Source organism: Notothenia rossii, assembly GCF_949606895.1.
Source record: "Notothenia rossii genome assembly, chromosome: 9".
Classification (NCBI taxonomy): Eukaryota; Metazoa; Chordata; class Actinopteri; order Perciformes; family Nototheniidae; genus Notothenia; species Notothenia rossii.
The window spans coordinates 51,896,795-51,918,367 of NC_136907.1; the positions used below are offsets into that span (position 1 = coordinate 51,896,795).

At 44.5% G+C, this 21,573-nt stretch overlaps 1 protein-coding gene across 3 annotated transcripts in view; it reads left to right on the forward strand.

The window, feature by feature from the left end:
- serbp1b (SERPINE1 mRNA binding protein 1b) overlaps positions 1-21,573 on the forward strand; it is a 35,666-nt gene extending 14,093 nt beyond the window's left edge. The window contains exons 1-15 of one of the 3 annotated variants that reach the window (XM_079650112.1): positions 2,090-2,156; positions 2,833-2,898; positions 7,155-10,827; positions 11,826-11,859; positions 11,947-12,033; positions 12,110-12,177; positions 12,269-12,340; positions 12,426-12,494; positions 18,765-18,867; positions 18,957-19,049; positions 19,152-19,219; positions 20,849-20,927; positions 21,011-21,093; positions 21,177-21,229; positions 21,312-21,573. In XM_079650112.1, coding sequence (XP_079506238.1) covers positions 10,634-10,827; positions 11,826-11,859; positions 11,947-12,033; positions 12,110-12,177; positions 12,269-12,340; positions 12,426-12,494; positions 18,765-18,867; positions 18,957-19,049; positions 19,152-19,219; positions 20,849-20,927; positions 21,011-21,093; positions 21,177-21,229; positions 21,312-21,322 — 1,014 coding nt within the window. In that variant the 5' untranslated portion in view covers positions 2,090-2,156; positions 2,833-2,898; positions 7,155-10,633 and the 3' untranslated portion in view covers positions 21,323-21,573. Of the gene's footprint in view, positions 1-1,606; positions 1,682-1,978; positions 2,157-2,832; positions 2,899-4,290; positions 4,591-7,154; positions 10,828-11,825; positions 11,860-11,946; positions 12,034-12,109; positions 12,178-12,268; positions 12,341-12,425; positions 12,495-18,764; positions 18,868-18,956; positions 19,050-19,151; positions 19,220-20,848; positions 20,928-21,010; positions 21,094-21,176; positions 21,230-21,311 lie in introns of those variants that run through there. The other 2 variants (XM_079650110.1, XM_079650111.1) reach the window with 2 other exon arrangements.

A 21,573-nucleotide genomic window follows, 5' to 3' on the forward strand; every position in this document is an offset into this window, starting at 1 on the left:
TGTGTGTGTGTGTGTGTGTGTGTGTGTGTGTGTGTGTGTGTGTGTGTGTGTGTGTGTGTGTGTGTGTGTGTGTGTGTGTGTGTGTGTGTATTTTTTTAGGAAGTCAATTTCAGGACCACTTTGGGAATTTTGTTTGTTATGGGTTTTAAATAGATTTTGAAAGTGGAGAGACAGAAGCAGCGCTGTCTGCTTAGTTGCAATACTGTAGCTTATGTAATTTAGGCCTATAAATTGTTTATGTGCCAGTGTGTCCATGGTTTTTAGTCTGTGTGTGTTGAGCGCAGCGCCGTCTGCTTTTCGCAGTACAGTAACTAAAGTAGGACTAAGCATACCGGTAGTTTCTGTGGACCTGTCTGCCCGTTTTGTGAGTGCACTGCGCGCGTGCGCACTTGTGTGGCATTGTTTGGGATTGTTTGGGATGACCTAATTAAAATAGCGTCCCCCCAGTAAAAAAATCTCCACTACACCACTGGTCATATCTACAGTATTGAAGCGTATGCAAGTTGCTTTGGATAAAAGTAAGTAACATATAACTTAATGCATGCTTTGACCAAAACATGCAATAAGAACTAATATAACCTGTAAATAACCCCCATGAATAAGTTCATGTTTTACTTCCGTAACATAGTGACATCACAACGTAATTCTCACACTACTTTTGGCTAGCGATTCAACACATTGTACATGATTGGCTAAGGGGCGGGACATCTCTAAGGGGTTGACCAATCAAAACAGAGCCGGCCAGCTAACCAATCAGAGCAGACTGGGCTCTGGTTTCAGACAGAGGGTGAAAAGAGGTGCTGCAGCTCTATAGAGCTTTTTGAACATTAAGCATCTAAACACGTCAGAGTAGAATTAGGGCTGCACGATTTGGGGAAATAATCCAATTGTGATTTTTCTGACAGATATTGCGATTCGATTTGCGATATTTGTTTTTAAGCGACCCAACGGATGTTTATTGTAAAATGCGGCCATATCTTCCGTAGGGTTGCTTTTAAAGTTAAGCTTCAGTTTAAGATTCACCCTGTAATAGATGTAGAACATGTGATGGAGCATTACTAACCTGACTCTAGGAAAGCTCCATTGGAAGCCATTTGGAAAGGGCAGGCACTTTCAAAAATACTTGGCAGGTGATTGGATCAATCTGTCTATCACCTTCCATCATGGGCCACTTCTGATTGGTTAACAATGGCTGGTACATGTGGAGCACAGCACTTCTGATTGGTGTGAATGACTGACACACAAGAAGAAGAAAAAATTGTTTTTAAATAAAAATAAAAGGTTTAAAAAGAAATCGCAGTCTTTGTGATTTGATAATCGCATCGTTTCAAATTGCGATTTCGATTTAAAATCGATTGCTCGTTTAGCCCTACACAGAATACAGATTATCAATATGGAAAGGAACATCGGACTCCTTTTTTCAACAATTTTTAGAGTGCAAAATTCCCAAGCTTGACTTGCCCTGGAAATGTTCCAACTCTTTGCAGCCCCAGGTAGTTCAGAGTAAAGAGTCTATACGTGCGTTTGTGAGCTACTTTAGTAAAAGATCATGTCTGAGCTGCAGGCAGTATATCACTATTGACAAAGTGGCTGTGTGTGTTCCCAGTGAGGCTGAACCGACTGCTGCTCCAGAGACGACCCCCGAGGGAGAGGAGAGCGCACCTGCTGGCTCTGAGAACAAGTGAGTACCTTTCTGATGTTCACCTAATGGATCTCCCCTGTTTAACGACTCCATAAAACAGCCGTTTAAAGGCACTGTTATGTCATCGCACTGAGGTGTTTTCCTTCTGATTCTAGTAGTTGTTCTGTGCCACAGACAGTATCTCTGCATGTGCATTTTCATCACAAAGCTTTTGTGCAAATGGGATCACCGTGGTCTCTGACCCCCTGGCCTCAGGATTAGAGAGCATGTATAGAGCTAAGAGGATTGTCAGGTTTGAGCTCTAACGTCCCACATTGTTGTGTGTTGGCTTTCCAGGGAGAACGAGGTCGAAGAGGTGAAGAACGAAGGCCCAAAAGAGATGACCCTGGACGAGTGGAAGGCCATGCAGGACAAGGAGCGCACCAAGGTGGAGTTCAACATCCGGAAGCCCAACGAGGGGGCCGACAGCCAGTGGAAGAAAGGATACGTGCTGCACAAGTCCAAGAGTGAAGATGTGAGTGCATTCTCTCATGTTTCAGACCCATCACTGGGACCTCTAACGTCTCTTCTGTCTCAAATGTTGTTTTTCAGAGTGTAAACTTACCATTTGAACTTTATTTTAAACGTTAAACCGGTCAGCAGTAACTGGTGCTTTTACATTTGAACCATAATGGTTTTTTAAATGTGTAGAATGTAAAAAAAACAAACAACAGGAGATATAGAATGAGCCTACATTGGAAACTTAAGCACTATGAGAAAAATAAAGAGTCTCAGTACAGACACAAAGTACAAATATGAACCTGAAAATGTTATGAAAAATGATGTCCTTTTTAAACCATTTGATTGTGTAATAATCATGATAATCACACATTTTAAAATGCTAATATTTACTTGTATTCGTACATTTATGATTTTAAGATTTTGCGTTTATTTTCCTTTGAGCACGTTTCCAGATGAATCACAAGCTTTGAAAGCCCTACTTATTTATAGACAAGCAACGTAGTTATAGATTTAGTTTCTGTAAATTGAGCCATTTATTTTGTATAATTGTGTGTTTGAAGGCAGCTAATACAGAAGCTTTTGTAATGGATAAAGATGCTCACAGATGTATTGACACTGTTAGCCTTTCGGTCCCTCCAGCTGATCTGCCATGATATTAATGAAGCTCCTTTGTTGTCTTTGTGTTCCAGAGGCCTGTGGGGGCTTTGATCGACGCCGCAGAGACAGAAGTGGAGCCCGCCCCTGTGTTCACCAAGGTGCCTGCAGCTCTCACTGCCCTCCATCCACACAGTCCATCAAACACCAGTGTAGCACTCTGTGTAAACCCACCTGTTAGACAGCTGAGGGGTCCAATGCACCTCCAAATATTCTAATGGAATAGTGTGGCTGCACCTTTTGGAAAAACAATAATTGAGCAACAGCTGTTTTTATGACGCATAGAAGCTTCGGCCATTCACCTGTGGGGTATCTACTGGTATTTGATGTCGTAGAGCAGGGGTGGGGAACCTTCGGCCTCCGGGCCGTATACGACCCGCGAGACCATTTGGTACGGCCCTCAAGGTAATTTATAAACACACGCAAAAAAGAAAAACATTTAAGAAATCTAGACCGCAAAAAAATTCAACAAACAAGTGCCTGTTTTTCCTGGCCAAGGTCAGGGTCCTTGAACACAACACGAGCCTAACGTGTCATCACGTCCAGTGGCGATCTGTTCATCTGTCATACTGATCATACAGTCAATAACTTTGTTGTTATTAGAATCTGGTTAGCTAGCTATGCTAACGAATATAAGAAGCTTCTACAACCAGTGAGGTAAAGGCACATCTTTATATGATCATTATAGTTATAAAAAAATAAGAGAATAAAGTAAACTGGTATAAAATAGTCTATGAAAGTAAAAAAAAGTTGTTATTAATAAACAAGAATACAGTTTGAAAGGGGAGTGATTTGTAAAATATCCATAAAGAAAAAGAAAATCTGCTTACTGTTCTGTTTCATATGGGTGTTGAGATGTATCCATAGATCTCCTAATGTTGCTCTCAAAGTGCACCAGATTGATGCTTTTAACTTCAACATTTAAAAAAAAAAAGATTGAGTTCTAGACCGGAATTGGTCAAATGCTTCCTAATTTCAGGTTTTCAGGACTCATTCAGCACCACTATTGCGATTCCGGTAAAATGTAAAAAAATAATTGTGCAGCTCTAATTTTAATTAAGGTGGCTCCAGATGAATCAAGAATCTAAATATAGTGTTGGTGCGTACTTTAACTACGCTGCTATGGACACTAGTGTACATAGTTTTACTGTAATATATTCCTCTTCATCCGTTTATAGTGTAAGTGACTGTTTTTTTGTATATTGACTGTTGTGCCTTTTTTATATATTTTTTTTTTATTGATGCCTCTTAATGTGGGAATTTGTAAATATGTGTCTGTTTTGATTATGTAGGTATTTTTAGATACTTTAACTTATATTTCTCAGGATTGTGAGAAACAGCATTTCGATGTCCCTGTCTGAATCTCACACACACAGAAGATAGACTATAAAGTTGACTTCGACTTTTGACTGAAGCCAGAGAACACAAACTAATGTCATTCCTCGCGTGTACTGATGGCTGTAATTTCTAACCTGTGCGTCATGTGACTCCAGCCGCAGGGCCCCCTCGACGAGTCCAGTGACCACCACTTCCGCAAGCCCGCCAACGACATCACATCCCAGCTGGAGATCAACTTTGGAGACCTGGGCCGCCCCGGCCGCGGGCGTGGGGGGGCTCGTGGAGGCAGGGGAGGCCGTGGGGGAGGAGGAGGTGGAGGTGGAGGAGGAGGAGGTGGAGGTGGAGGTAGTGGAGGCGGGAGTAGTGGAAGTGGAGGCGGGGGTAGTGGAGGTGGAGCTGGAGGGGGTGGCGGTGGTGGCGGCAGGCCGGCACGCGGAGGAGGACGTCCTGAAAAGGTAACAATAACAGCTGCTGTCCCACAGCGGATTTAGATAGTGAGCGTGGAGCAGTGACTTGGAAACACTGAGGCTGAAATAACAGAGCCGTGAACAGGCTGATCTGCTGTCAGCGCTCAGGGGGAACTGGGTGGTGATAGTGCTTAGACGTAAGAATTACAGTTTATAAAAAGTAAAAATAACCAAAAGCTGCCACAAATGCATCCTCATTTAATATTTATTATTTAATGTAGAGTGTTACTTTCTCATTTAACTAAAAAAAAAAAACCTTGTTAGCAATATTGTTCAAAAACAAGAAACAAGTAAGAATCCCAAAGAACGAGAAGCCCTGATCTCAGCGCTACGATAAAGTCAGAGTAAAACACCCTGTTTTATTAATAAGTAGGCATGGCTTTTTTTTCATTCTCCGAATTCACCTTTCTTCCTCAGTCATTTTGGGCTTTTTTGCCATTTAGTTTCAACTGTACCATTACTGCGGTTGTTCTGCTACCTGGGCATAGCTAATATAAGAGAATGTTTTGATTTGTAAGCGATTTTGTTGAGTTGCATCTTAGCAAATTCTTCTCTGATGGCAGACTGATGTTGATGCTGAAAGCAGTGAAAGCTAGGCCGATGGGGAACAAACTTAAACACAGACGGTGTCATATTTGTATAGCCATTACATTGGGCAATCAACCTTTACTTCGTAATGTTAAAGGGGACCTATTATGCAAAATCCACTTTTTCATGTCTCTTCTACATCACCATTACACTCTGTGTAAAGAGACTCTGAAACTTTCAGGAAAAAAGATTCTCTCTTTTTGTCCTGATCCATTTATATAAAAACCTGTCCAGGGCTCGATATTAAGGACTGCCCGATGGCCCGGGGCCATCGAGTATTTAGCTCGGGCAATGACCTGCTGGTTGCCCGATCGGGCAATCAATTATTCCAGTATCATGCAGCTCGCGGGTCCAGTAATGAGTGACCCGATAGTAAAACTAAACATATCTATAACTAGTTTAGGTAGTTTGAGAGGTAATTAAAATAGCTACGTGTGATATTCTAACCTGAAGTGTGTGTTTTGTCCGCTCACCGCTGCATGTGATCATGCAGAGCTGCGTGTCGACTCGTCAGCAGCAGCTGATCTCTCTCTCCCGTCAGATTAGACTTCACTCGCGTTTATGTCCATATCGATCAGATCCAGCTAGTTCTAGCTAATGATATGACTAGTACCTGCTTATTAAAAGACACCTAAACAATAAGTGTCGCTATGCAACTGGGTGAGGCCACAAAGTATAGCGCAGCATTATGCATTTGTTTACATGCCCACCGGAACCCCGAGGCATTACCAACAGATCAACGCACAATCAACCCATACAGGACATCTCTTTCTCCACATTACGTGTTAGACATTAGAATTGACTATTCTTGTCTGTCACATATTCTTCTTGTCTGTAACATAAGTGGCGCAACTGAAGCGGTATTGCACTAAAGGAAAATTATTTTGACCGAAGAGATTTAGATTTGCCGGCTAACGGGAACTCTGACGTCGCCATTTTGTGTGCCTCGCGGATGCGCTCGGCTCCTCTCGACTGCTGCTCGGGTCTGCTCGGTCAGCTTCCGGATGAGGGGGCATTTGTTCGACCAACTTACAGCAGATAACATTACAAACATTTTTAACACGGGCCATAATAGTGTAAATAATGTTTGTTTTGGCAGTTACAACTGAATGTAATGTTTTCTACTTTTTTACATCCGGGAAAGGCATTTGCCTTCATCAGATGGAAAGTGTCTTGACCAACAACTTAAGTATTTCTTATAGCTATGCAGGGCATGCAAGCGGGTAAACACAAACAAGAACACACAAACAAGTGAAATGAAGAATAATATTGAAATTGTACAATATAATATTGTGGTGGTTCATCTTATAATTCAGTCGAGAGAATGCACCAGATAGCATCCAAGACCTGCAAAAATCTAAATTTTCTAGGGGGAGGCCCCCCAAACCCTTCGTGCCATTTCGTCCGCGCGCATTTTTCATGGCAATCTCTAATGGGCTCAGGGCCATCTGTAAATTAGCTTAGATGGCCCACATGCACTGCTGTCTGAAAATGAGCTGATCAGATTTTGGCCACTTTATGATGTCATAACGATTTTTTGGCTTATGTAACCATTAGCCAATCAGCAACCAAGGTGACCCCCCCCCCACAACTTATCACCTGAATCTCCTAGAGCACCATTGTGTTCTTTTTAACCAAATATCTCTCAGCACTTTTGAAACAGAGGGGATTATGGGATGCTGCAATGATCTGTTTGGAATTTGGAGCCAAACACTTCAGAGACATGCTTTGTATATATCTGATATATTGATGAAAAACAGTATAATAGGGGACCTTTTAAGTTAAAGCTAAATGTGACCTATAACAACTTTAATAATAACCTTTCTGCACACAGAGTTGAACAAACACAGCAAGTTTACCTAAACATTGAAGTTGCTGAATGTTTTAAAAAAAAAAAAATACTATAAAAGAATGTGTATTTAATGGACTGATTACAGCTCTCCTAATGTCTCTTTTCTCCCCAGGCTGGCGGAGTGTCCGTCCCCAACGTGGACGACCCTGAGGCCTTCCCCGCTCTGGCCTGAAGGCCCCCCCTCTTCCACCAGCAGCCCATCAATCCCTCCGGGCCCCTCCTCTACGAGGCTTGCATGCTTACCACATCTTCAAATATATAAAAAAAACAGAGAAAAAAAAAGATTTTAAATGACTTAAAAGAGACATCCCATACCACTCGCACCACCAGAGGACTCTAAATTACCTGTTTTAAAGGAGAACAAAAGACAAAAAAAGGCGGGAAAAGGACCTCTTGTTACACTGAAGTTTTGTATTTAGGAACATGAAAGCAGGGATGTTTTCGTTCTTTATTTTTTTCTTTTCAGAGATGATACATACTTCATTGATATTTTTTTGTGCTGCTTAAATTAATGCATTTTTGCGATTTAGATTGAAGTGTGTGTATCTTCCCCCCCCCCCTTCCCTTCGGAAGCGTTTGTGCTTTTTATGCCCCTCATGACTTCAGCTCAGTATTACGGGGTGATCTTAGAAAAGACTTTGTACTGGAATGTTTTCCTCCCAGTAATACACACTGATGTGGTAGCACTACACTACATAGGAAACGTGTTCTAGATATCTACTACCATACTATTGGAGTATGGCTTAAACTGCATTTAAAGTGTCATCGCTCTGATTCTGAATACCCATCCACTTTTTTGCAAGGCAAAAATTCTGGATGGGTAACCAGGTAGTGACTTTAAAAGCTTGGTATTTTTCTGCTTGTTGTGAAGTGAAGGTAAATGCCTCTATTCCATTTTTTTGATAGCTTGCCATTATTTGGTGGACCAGTGGTTAGTGATGCTTTGTTCCCCCTGATCCAGATGTACTACCTGTGTTTTCAGGGTGTCCCACGGCCCAATGTGTATATTTTTTTAGGTTGGTCCTCGTAGGTCATACAGACTGCTAATGTTACTTCTGGACCACTTAGCAAATATTGTATTTTTGTTGTTAAGGATATGTGTGTGGCTGTGAGTGTGTGTGTGCAAAGAATGAATGAGTGAATTTGACAGCTGGTTACTTAGAATTGAAGTACTCCTCTCACCTGAGGTAGTTCATACTGTCTTTTGAGAAGTGATGGTAAAGATTTAAAGGCCTGAGTCCACATAGCACTTTTTTCTGAGTTCTCCACCTTTTTTTTAACAGTCATTTCAGTTGTATTTTATAATATTTACCGATTATGCTTTTGGTGGTTTTCCCTTTCCTGTAATGTATACCATTGGACTGTAACTTAGTGCCATCATTACGTAACAGTCGTGCTTCTATTGGCTAGTGCTCCGACACTTTGTACGTGATAGGCTAAGGGGCGGGACACATTTTAGGTGGTTGACCAATCACAACAGAGCCGGTCAGTTAACCAATCAGAGCAGACTGGGCTCTGGTTTCAGACAGAGGGTGAAAAGAGGTGCTGCAGCACAGGCAGGATGAGAAAATAAAGAGCTTAATAGGGCCCCTAACTGAACCAAAAAGTGGACTTGTTGGAGCAGCTTGGCAGGTCGGCCTTAACTGTTGCTGCCAATGGCTGAGTATTGTACTTTAATATGTACAACATCTACGAGTGCTGTACTTTTTTCTCATTATACAAATCGTCCTTCTCGCTCTACAGCTGAAGCTCATTCGGCCAAAGTGTGAGAGTTAGAATTATCCAGTCGGTTTTAGTTGTGAAAGAAACAATATATTTCCAGGCAAAAGCGCTATGTGGACACGGTGCCCGAGTGAGAAACATAGACTGTGGACATCTTTGCTCTTAGAGCCTCTCGAATGTCTTTTGAAGCACTTGGTTTTACCGGCACCAGTTCTCTAAAGATTGTTTCTCCTCTTCTGTAAATGTTTTATTTTTATTTATTTTTATTTAACCAGCACCAATGCATCATTTGTCTGAAACAAATGTCATTTTTGGAACAATCTGGAGCTACAGAATGTAATATAGGCTAACGGAGCTTTAGCCCCCTGTGTCAGCATATCCACCGAGTGTTTATATCTGAGTGAAGCGGGTGTATTTAACATTGGGTGGGGGTTATTAAAAAGGAGAAAAAGCTTTACATGCTGTGCTCTGCAAACACTTGCTGGCGATGCACTGATACAGACAGCTGGAGCCTTTCTTTCTTTCTGTTTGAGCCACATGACAGTGAAACTTTCTCTGCAAACATCCCTGTTCTAATAAATCGCTTTAGAGGTGTTACATGTATTCTGCCAATGGCTGTTTGGGTTGTTTAAAATCATTACTGTGATTTTAAAGGTGTAAAAAAAACGTGCTTTGGACTCTCGTCATTGCTTGAAGCGGCAACCATCATAGTGTTATTTAAGCTTCTAGTTATTTTCGGTACAACTAACTAAAACTGAGGCATTTTACTAATACATCCTCCTTCGTTCCATGGCTTTAATGTTGATGTATCTTTTAATTTGTACCAAGAAGATGCTTATAATGTTAATGTATAAAAATGGATTGGTTAAATTCACCAGCACCACACACTATTGCCTCCAGAATGACCATAACGTTTAGTCGTGTTACCTGTAAATGTAACCATTCTTCGCGTACAGTTACATAAAATGATGTTTTGTCAATAATAGTGAGATTTTTAAACCAAAGTCGCCGCTTTGAAACAGGCACCGGTGATAATGTGCAACATAAAAATTGAGGCTGTCCCGAGTAAGAACATTTTAAACAACAAACTCAATAAAAGTACTCCATTAACTGTTTTTTATATGTAAAGTGCAATTTTTAAAAGCAGGAATTACATGTATTTCGAGAAATTACTCTCCAAAAGTAACTTCAGGCGTGTTTTAAAGTAGTTAACCTAAAACAGTGTTAAATACTCCAATGTTTTATTTTACTTTAGTTGAACAATATTTTTTTAACAATGAATTTTGGACAGTCTTAAGGAAATGTGGTAAAATATGGATGAAATAGTTAAAAAAAAAAAATAATAATAAGTTTGTTGAATAGAATTATGAATTCCGATTTTTTTTTAAATAGCAAACGAGAGCCCAGACAACTTGATATTAGACATTTTGCATGAATTAGTAATTTTGTTTAATTTATTTATTACAGGTTTTTCATGTAATAGTGTTACAAGATATGTTTGTTTAAATATATTGATAATTGCAATGACTGTAACATTTGGCTAAAATGTATTGTTGGAGAAATTAGGACGGCAGAATTTTAATAAGAAATCGTGTTCTTTAGGTAAAATGTCCTCACCAAAATATGATAATATGTACGTACTGAAAAAACAATGTTCTATCTAGCGTTTTAACTATAGACTGTAAATAAAAAAAGTATAAAGTCTGTGTTTTTTTTATCCCCCTGAATGTTCAAAGTATGACGTTGAGTCAAGATGATTCCCTCTCCGTTTCCGTCTTCACCGATATCGTCTTTCAGATAGTTGTACGCATGCGCAGTAGAACTCGTGGGCTTCCGTTAGAAACGTCCACAGTGTTCATTACATAAACAATGGCTGAGCCGCACAGACGACGACATGAGCTCGGAGACAGAAAGCCGTCACCTGCACGACCATTCTCCGCAACAAACACAGCCACTTCCGGTGACAGCTACTCGGTGTATCTGAGGCTGCTAGCTGCGGGGTTTTACGGAGTCAGCTCATTCATCATAGTTATTGTCAACAAAAGCGTCCTCACCAGCTACAGGTAAAGGGGCATAGTTCAAGTTACCCTAGCGGAAGCTGCGTATCGGACACTTTATGCGCAGTGACAGCAGGGGAGATTCTGGACTCAGGAAAAAGTCTTCCTTACACATCTGTCTTATAACATTAATGTTACAAGACCTGCAGTGGAACGCCAAGTACAATATTTAGAATAGAAGTATTCATTGGAACATACATTCATTCAATGTTAAGGAAGGCTAAACATCAAAACTGTTTTTTAAGTTTTTAATATGTAGGCCTACTAAGTTACTGTATACCTACATAAATACTGAAGCAACATGTCCCCCGACCCCCCTTCACTTCAAACTATGTACACTCTTCAGAGAAAAATCTTCAGAATGTCAACTATATCATCTTCAGATATCTCTAAACATTATAGGAAAAATGTGTTAAACATATTATTTGTGTAATAGTATGCAATTTACAATGTAAACATACTCTATTAATGTGATACTCCTGCATTGGAAATGTTATGAAGCAAAGTATGTACATTTGTTCTTATCCTAAAGAAAAAAGTTGAATTCATAAGCAGTCGCTTTCCCTGTCCACTCACTCACCGGGTCTTGGTCTGCTTTTACCACTGAGGCATAGTCAGACTCAGTTGAATGACTTTATGACTATTATGTACGAATGCTGTTACTGGTAAACTAGGTTTTGCCATTTACTGTAAAAAAAAAAAACTGTTGTATTTCATAACAGGTCGGTCACGCCTTTTTGAAGTGAACACCAAATCGCTTTTATGTTAAGTATTCAAATACAAGTACCTCTATTAACATGGTATTTTAGTACAGTTATTTATCTAATTCATTTTCAATCACTGTTATTACTTTATTTTCAAATGCAACAATGCAATTCTAGTATAGAATGCAAAACGCTAAATCTAAAAGTCTTTCATTTGTTTTTTGTGCCTAAAACAGTTGCATCATTAACTTTTTTTCCTAAATCATACCATTTTGTACGTGTTTTGTACGTGTTCGACAGATTTCCATCGTCAACATGTGTCGGACTCGGCCAAGTAAGTGTGTCTTTATTCTGGTCACAGACACTTCCTGTCCTCCTGAACAAACCCTGACTGTGTGTGGGTGCTTCCATATATCTACAGATGTTGGCTACAGTCGTAGTTCTGAGGATCGGGAAGGCGTTTGGCATTATCTCCTTTCCAGATACGGATCTGAGTATACCTTGCAAGGTGAGACAGTGAATTAATTCTCTGTGATACACAAGAATACGATCTTCTGCTTTCAACATTTCTTTTGTCCTTCCAGATGTTTCCACTGCCTCTACTGTATGTCGGGAATCAGATATCAGGGCTGTTTGGGACACAACGACTCAAGTTAGAGCTTTTATTTAAAATATGAATGATATGAAACATCTTTTCCTTAATAGGAAATCGCAAATTAAACCACATTTTCCCCTTTTCCTAGTCTACCCATGTTTACAGTTTTAAGGAGGTTCAGTATTTTCCTTACCATGGTGTTTGAGGGACTCCTGCTGAAGTAAGTTTCCTCATTCATATTTTTACAAGATTGTTCTTTCACCCGCCAATAAATAATTTTAAAAAATGGTTTCCTCTCCTGGCAGGAAAACGTTCTCTTCGTCAATCAAGATTACAGTGTTTACCATGATATTCGGGGCTTTTATTGCTGCAAGGTAAGATATCCACAATATACGGTGGCCAAAAGGTGTCTACACGCAACAACGGCCCAAAACACGTCCATTAGGAGAAACTGAGGTTACCTACTGTAACCCCAGCTTCTATGAGTAAATGGCGCAGCCCTCTAAGGCTATCGCTATTGGGTAATCCCCCTGCGCCCCCGCGCAGCACTGAAACACTTGTAGTCCACGCCCACCCGCAAGGTGGGCCCCACCCTCGGGCCTCCTTCCGGTATAAATAGGAAGGTGGCCCGGCAATCTGCTCCCATACAACATAACTTTTCTTCAGCTATTCGTAGAGCCAGTGGGGCCCCGCACTTAGAGGGCTGCGCCATTTACTCATAGAAGCTGGGGTTACAGTAGGTAACCTCAGTTCTATTTCGTATATGGCTTCGCCCTCTAAGGCTATCGCTATTGGGTTAAGGGCGAAGCATGATGTAGTCTGCGCCCCACTGGGTCCGCCCGGCACTAGAAGCACAGACATACCTGCTCAATAACACCCCCCTGCCTGATGTGCCATGGGTAATGGCTCATCACCGTACCTGGAACATAGCAAACATGCCTATCTTCCCGACGGGGTGAAGGCTGGGAACAATACATACCGGCCGCTGTGAGAAAGTAGAGACGAAAGTCCCACCTCGTCCTGCGATCGTAGTGGGGGAACAGCAGCTCTCTGCGTGCAGACAGGCAGGAGAGCGCACAGCTGGATCCCTGACGTCACTCACTCTGACCAGGCACTCCGTACAAAGTGTGTTAGAGGAAAAAGGAACATCCCTCAGGGGAAATGGGCCGCTCTCCGCGTGCCAAAAGGCAGGAGAGAGAGAGGCGCACAGCCGGCTCCCTGACATCACTCACCCCGACAGGACACCCAGTACAGGGTGTGTCAGAGAGGAATGGTTGACATCCCTCAAATAAAAATGAATAAATGAACAGGGGGAAGACCAAGATGCAGCGGTGCAAATATCTTCCACTGACATTCCTCCGTGCAAAGCCGTGGAGGAGGAAATTCCTCTGGTGGAGTGCGCCTTGATGTTCTCCGGGGGCTCCACCCCAGAGGAGACATATGCCTGTGACACAGCCTCACACAGCCAGTGTGACAGCCGTTGTGCAGACAGAGGTTGCCCGGTCGAGCGCTCTCTATAGTGCACGAACAGGCGCTGAGAACGGCGCCAGGCCGCCGTGCGCGCCACATAGCAGGACAGCGCGCGCACCGGGCAAAGGAGATGAGATGTGGCTTCTTCCTCCGATTTATGAGGAGGCGGAAAAACCCATCCAGGGTGATCACTCTTGACCTAAAAGTGCTTGTGATGACCTTTGGCATAAAGGCTGGGTTAGGCCGTAGCACAGTTGAACTGCCATCTCCTTGGATCCGGAGGCATGACGGGGCCACCGAGAGAGCGGATAGATCACTCACCCTTTTTGCTGATGTTAGAGCCAAAAGCAGTACTACTTTGGCTGATAACATTTTAAGGGGAACCTGCTCTAACGGTTCAAATGGGGCTTTGCTTAGTGCTCGTAACACCAAAGCCAGATCCCACTGAGGCGCCAGTGCGCGTGACACCGGTCTGAGTCTTCGTACCCCTTGCAGAAAGCGTTTCATCAGGGGGTGACTGAACAACGTCCCGGCTCCGAAACCCACGTGACAAGATGATATGGCAGCTGCATATACCTTGATTGTGCTGAAAGCCAAATTCCTGTCCAACAACAGCTGGAGGAATGACAGCACGTGAGGCAGGGGGCACGTAGTGGGGTCCAGGCTTCTTTCTACACACCAGCGCTGGAACGCTGCCCACTTGGCTGTGTAGGTCGCTCTGGTAGACGCGGCCCTGGCGCCCTGAATGGTGCGTACAACATCTTGAGAGAGACCCAACCTCTCTAAGTGTTCCCGTTCAGGGGCCATGCCCATAGGCGCTGGCCTATCACTGGGTGACTGTAAATCGCTCCCTCCACCTGCGAGAGAGCGTCCCCGCGCCACGGAATTTCCCACGGTCTGCCTGACAGCGTACGCTGTAGGCATGGAAACCAGGAAGCGCCCGTGCGCTCCGGGGCAATCAGGATCACTGACAGCCCCTCCTCCTGCACTCGGTCCAGAAACCGGGGAATCAGCGGGACTGGGGGGAAGGCGTACAGCAGTCCCCTGGGCCATGGACGATGTGCGAACGCGTCCACCCCTAGGGGGGGAAGGTCCCGTGCTGACAGGGAGAACCAGAGGGCGCATTGCGCGTACCCGCGTGCGGCGAACAGATCCGCCTCCGCCCTCCCGAACCGGCTCCAAACCTGGGCGATCAGCTCGGGGTGTAGGCTCCAGTCCTCCTGGCGAGGGCCTCCTCTGGACATGAGGTCTGCCCCTTTGTTCAACTCGCCGCGCACATACAGTGCTCTGATGGAGAGTAGGTGCGCGCGCGCCCAGATCAACAGCCGTCTGGCTGTGTTCAGAAGCTACGCTGAGCGTACCCCGCCCTGGCGATTGATGTAGGCTGCCGCGGCTCTGTTGTCTGTGCGAATCAATACATGTTGATTCTGCAGCAGCGAGGCAAAATGCTGAATTACTCTCCGTACGGAGATCAATTCCAGCACGTTTATGTGGAAGGATATGTGAGCCGGCCACTGTCCCCCCACTGCCTGCGACATGCACGTTCCTCCCCACCCTGAGAGAGATGCGTCTGTGAACACCGAGATGTGTGACGTAACTCTGCCCAGGGCCACACCCTCTGACAGGACGTGGGGACTTTTCCAATAGGTTAAGTCTGAACCCACGGACAGAGGGATGACCACCATGCGCCTCCTCTGTCGCACGGGGTCGATGCGTAGGCGAATAAACCACCTCTGGAGTCTTCTCATGTGAAGGAGACCCAGGGGAATCACCCCGTGGTCGGCTGCCATCATTCCGAGCAGCCGCATCACGGAGAGGGCTGTCACCACGCTGCCGGGTGTGACGCGTCGAAGGAGAGCTGTCAGCGTCTCCACTGTCTGCCGTGAGAGTCGCGCTCTCATGCGGGCTGAGTTCAATTCCACACCCAGGTAAACAATACTCTGGGAGGGAAGAGGACAGCTCTTTTTCCAGTTTATCATGAAACCCAGCTTTGACAGATGCGATATGAGCTGTACCGTCTGTAAAGCCACTTCCTCCCTGGAGCGAGCCATCAGCAGCAGGTCGTCCAGGTAAAATAGTACTCTCATCCCTCCTCTGTGTAGCGGCTGCAATGCCGTCTCTACACACTTCGAAAAGGTGCGAGGAGCCAGGGAATAACCGAACGGCAGACGGTTGTACTGGTACGATATTCCCTGGAATGAAAACCGCAGGAATTTCCTTTGTTGTGGGATGATGGGTACGTGGAAGTATGCATCCTTTAGGTCTATAGAGGTGAACCAGTCTCCCTGGTGAACACACTCTAGCACCCTTTTGACCGTCAGCATGTGAAACGGCCTTTTCATTATTGCCTCGTTGAACGCTGACAGGTCGAGGATGGGTCTCATTCCCCCCGTCTTTTTTGGGATAAGGAAGTAGCGGGAGTAATATCCCTGATTTTCTTCCCCTCGGGGAACCCTGGAAATAGCCTCTTTCAACAGGAGTTCCCGTAGCTCTGCTTGGAGCGCCCGACACTGTTCCCGGGATGACAGGCGTGTCTCCTTTATCCCGTTGAACTGTGGGGGGGGGGAGGCGAACTGCAGGGTGTACCCTCTGCTGATCAGCCTGCTCATCCATCTGTCCATCAGACACACGCGCTGCCACTCCGAGAAACACTCTGAGAGCAGGCGCACATGCTCGAGATGTGTTGTGGTTGTCATGACGACGAGCCACGCCAGAGCCCTCGCCGCCGCTGCCCGTGAGGCAACCCAAGGTGGGCCTAGAGCGAAAGGGCTGTGAGGGGGCCTCCACACGCTGCGTTTCACTCCGACTCTCATCGTGAGGCGCGTACACGCTCAGAGGATGAGTAGAGGTGTGTGCAGTAATATCCACATGAGGCGTTACCACGGCGCTCATGGGCTTATTGTGACCTTGTGTATGTGGCAGATCTCGGACAGAGGAATGCCGCGAGGTCTGTGGTTTAATAACCGAAAAGTTATAACCATCAGGCCCCCGCAGCGAACCCCGCTGCCTACTAATCAACAGATTGGAGGCAGCTGGCGTAGTTACTGCGCTCTGTAACTTATTAACCGATAGATTAAAATGTGCAGGCTTTTGTAACGAACCCTGCTGGCTATTAACCGATAGGTCATAGGCAGCTGGTTCACCCAGAGTGGGGGATATGTGAAACCCATTTGAAACTGACGACAAAAGGTTGGAAATTAAGCTTCTTTTATTTCCTTCACACTCCCCCCCAAACCGTCAGGGCCGGCTCTGCTTCCTCGGCGGCTCTCGTGGAGCTGACGACGAACGGGAGTACTTTTCTTTTTTCTTTTCTGGTTGTGGGGCGGAGGCTCGGGACGGTGCCCCTGCCGCCGCCGACGGGCGAGTCTGCCCTCTCGGCTGTCTGTCTGCCTGCCGCTGTGGCCGGGTTGGCCGCTGCTGCTGCAGGCTGGAGCCAGCCAACGTGCTGGCGGATATCATCCGCCTGCTCCGCTGCCGCTTTCATGGCCTCTACCATGGCCAAAAACTGGGGTCCGAACAGCCCTTCCGAGCTGATCGGAGCGTCCAGCAAGACCTTCCTGGCCGGCTCTGTAACAGCCGCCTGTTGCAGCCAGAGGTGGCGCTGGATCTGCGTCATCCACGCTTCGATCCTCGCCTGGGAGACAGCCACGGACGCGCACAGCGTGAGCGCCGTGCTGGCCGCCTTGCCGATCTTCTCCGCCTCCTCTGGAGCCACGGTGGTGGACCGCTCCACCAGCGTAACCACCGAGTTTGCCAGCAACGCGATGTTGTTCGCCGCCGCAGACGCCTGAACCGCACACTGGTGCGCCCGGTCAGCCTGGCGGGCGACATACTGATCCTTGGGGGAGGCCAACACAGGGCGCCGTCCGGCGACCAAGTTGGCCTGCTTAACCCCAAAGAACGCTGTCAAGTTCTGCTCCAGAGCGGGGGTGGTTGCGAAACCCTCGTCAGTGAATCCCTCCACCTTAGTGAAGGGAACAAAGGTGGCCACCGGAGCCCTCAGGGTCCTCGGGTTCGCCGCAGCCCCCTCCTGGTACCTCCTAATGGCTGGGAAGCGCGGCCAGATCGGGTCACTCCTGCCCGTCTGAACGCGGGAAAAAACTCCGGCCATGTCATCCAGAGCTACCTTTTCCCGTCCTAGGGGAACGAGGAGACCCTTGCAAGCTGCCGCCTTGCCGATGATCTCCGGCAGCTCCAGCATGATGCCCCCCAACGCCGGCAGTGCCGTGGCAACGGAGAAGGGGACCGCGTGCTCGGCCGCCATACCCGTACCTCGCTCCGACCCCGTCTCCCCCGTCCGGGGGAGAGGGGGGAGGGGAGAGCCGCATGGCGAGCCATGGAGGGAAACGGGGTAGGAGTCGTCCGACTCCTGCCCACCACTCGGCTCCAGAAACAGGCTGTCGTCCCTGTGCTCCTGGACTGGCCAGTCGTCCTCCTCAGCCGCGGCAGCTAGAGCGTCCGCTCTTCGCTGCCTGTCGGCTGATGGGAGACGGACACAATGCGAACACGCGACCTGCTGGTTGAGAGCCGCGTACGCGTGCTCTGGCCCCAGACAGGATTCGCATATCGCGTGTAGATCATAGCTCATGATGTACCCCGTTTTACATGAGGGACAATCACGGACACAATTGTTGCTCATGACTCTAATTCCTTTCCTGTGCTTCAGTAATCTGACGGTTGCTGAAGAAAAGAGGGAGCAGATTGCCGGGCCACCTTCCTATTTATACCGGAAGGAGGCCCGAGGGTGGGGCCCACCTTGCGGGTGGGCGTGGACTACAAGTGTTTCAGTGCTGCGCGGGGGCGCAGGGGGATTACCCAATAGCGATAGCCTTAGAGGGCGAAGCCATATACGAAATAGAACGCGCTACACTTTCAGAAACGATGCGTTGTGTTTTCAGCTTCATGCTGAGTTTTTTTACTTGCAGCGTTTTGTTTATGCAACGTTTTTAGTAAATGCTGCGCATGTTTTGCAATTTGGTGAACATTTTTCTTCATTTGCATGTGTTTGGCATGTTTTTATATTTACATTGTTTTTGAATGTGCAGCGTGTTCCTCCTAATGTGTGTTTTCAGGCCGTTGTAACGCATTTTCACGAGTCGGCCACCATACATACCAGTACAAAAAACACTGGTATTATCCGATTCACAGTGTCTTATTCTCACATGTTTTTGTAGCGCCGATTTAGCTTTCGACCTTGAAGGATACATGTGCATAATGCTGAACAATGCTCTGACAGCGGCCGGTGGGGTGTATACGAAGCAGAAACTTGATGCCAAGGTGAGGAGCTCCTAGTTGTACGCCCCCTGACGGTGTGCAATGTTTGTTTGCTGCATTGTTTGTGAAGGATTGTTCTGCTGTTCCCATAGGAGCTCGGCAAATATGGGCTTCTGTACTACAACGCTTTAATCATGATATTCCCCACTGCGGCATACGCTTACTTCTCAGGGGACCTGCAAGTGGTAAGGATTGCTTTTTGTATCGCAAATAAATTCATGTTTATAAATGTTTAGTTTAGTTTGGGACAACTAAAGCGGATGTCTTCTCTGTGTGTTTGTGTGCAGGGCTTGGAGTTTGATGGATGGTCTGATCAGCTGTTTGTGATGCAGTTTGTGCTCTCCTGTGTCATGGGGTAAACATTTGTTTATTCATTAGGCTTGTCAAATAACTACTTTTGTCGGACGATATATTGTCGAAAACGAATAATTGACATAACAATGTTGTTTTTATTTTAAGACCATTTTATTCTACGGATAATATGGTATAGTAGCATAATAATTAAAGTACCGCCTTTCAAAGGGCAAATCAATTGATAAGAACATACTCTGCCAGTGGAATTTGAATGGGGAAAAAATATTAGAATTTCTTTAATTAAAAATATATAAATAAAAATAAATCCACAAAAACAAAACAATAATAAAATTGACTCTTGACTTTGACTTTTTATAACTGTTTGTGACATCCAATAGTATGAGTTTTTGTAACTGTTTAACTTGTTTTTAAATACTTTACTCTTACTTTTTTATGACGTCCTTTGGATTGACCTTTTACGACATATTTACTATGACCTTTTATGCCTTTTTGTATTACACTCTATGCTATGAAGTACTATAGATTGCATTTTTAATGACTTTCAAAAAACTGAAAAGTAATAGTATTCCATTTCAAGAATATTCATTAAAACTATATATAGTATAGAGTGGTGCAGTGACAAGTTCTAAAACCCGGAAGTGAGTTAGCATTTTACCACTACGGGTTCCCTCGTCTCAGTCAATGGGATTTCTTTATAGGATCTTTGAAAATTGCTGGAAATAAGGTCTGTGGTTGACACAAATTTAAGAGAGGGATCACGTTTTGTTCTACGACATTAAATACATCAGCAGTGAGCCCACTGGTGTTTTTTGAAGAGTGTACGTATCAAACAGGTTCGTTTTCCACAGACCTTATTTCGAGCTATTTTCCAAAATCCTATGGAGAAATCCCATTGCATTTTTGTCGAGATAACCAGCAGCTTACTTCTGGGTAAATACGTCCTCCCTGCACCACGCTATAATATATTGAAAATAAGAAAAAAGACAACTTAGTTTTCAGAAAAATGTGCATTACTTGAAAGGTACTTTGCTTAAAGTAATTCAGAGCAAGCTAGAGTTCGGTGAATCAGTACTATATGTTGCCTTATATCATTTAAAGAGAAACACAAGTCCTATGTTTAAAAAATATTAGAAAAACAACATGGTATACTTTATTGAAAATATTAGAAAAAAAGTAATATTATGGTATTCCGAAAAATATCAGGAAATAACAGCTTTGTATTGATAAAAAGAAATGAATTATCTTTACTTTTTTGTGTCCTATTATGTTTTGGCTTACTATACTATGGCTTGTAACAACTTTTTTTATGACAAACTTAATATAACTGTTTTACGACATACTATACCAAGACACGATTTATATAATAACATACAATTACTTTTTAATGACTTTTTTTCATCAGATATTAGACTATTAGTATTCTGATGACATTTGTATTTCACACCACTGAATACTATGTTTCCCCAGTGCTGTAGGAGGGGCATTACAATAACCATACCCAAGTTTGGGCCTTTTACCCACCGGTTATTAAAAAGAATCCTGGTCAATATTCCTTACTTTTCGTCATGTCAATATATCACTCAATAAGTTTCTAACATAATTGTTGTAGCCTTTAATAGAGTATATCCCACAATGCAGCTCTTGTCTAACTCCTCTATGTGTCTCACAGCTTCATTTTAATGTACTCCATCATGCTGTGCACGCAGTACAACTCAGCACTCACCACCTCCATCGTGGGCTGTATTAAGGTAGGTCTTTCACCTGCCCCCCACCCTCCCTCCATACCCAGAAATACAGATGTGTGTAACGACTCTCTCTCTGACTCCTGCAGAATATCCTTGTGACGTACCTTGGGATGGTGTTCGGAGGAGACTACATATTCAGCTGGACTAACTTCCTAGGTTTGAACATCAGGTACGACACCCAGGACTGAAACAGTGCTGTCATGGCGCTGGCTGCTGTTTCTGTCTGACGTGTGTTTCTCTTTGTTTCCCCAGCATCGCAGGCAGTCTGGTGTACTCCTACATGACTTTCACACAGGAGCAAACAAGTAAGAGGTTTTAAATATGTAAATAAACAACTGTGAAAAAGATGCAGCTTAATCAAATGTGTTGTTGCATCAAACTTTACAGAAAAGGCGTAATCCCCCGCGTCTCGACCCGACCAGAAGAATCACGTCCAGAAAACAGAATATATATTTTCTGTTTTGTAACCATCCTGGTTTTTTTTATAAAGTATTCTGTTAGCATACATTTTTGCTGCACAAATATTTTAAATAATGTTATCTAATTGTACTTTATTTTTTAAGTAAGACCCATTGCCTTCAATTGTTTTTATAATTATATTTTGTGATTTATGAGCATTTTTATATTTGACAAATAAAACTAAAGAATA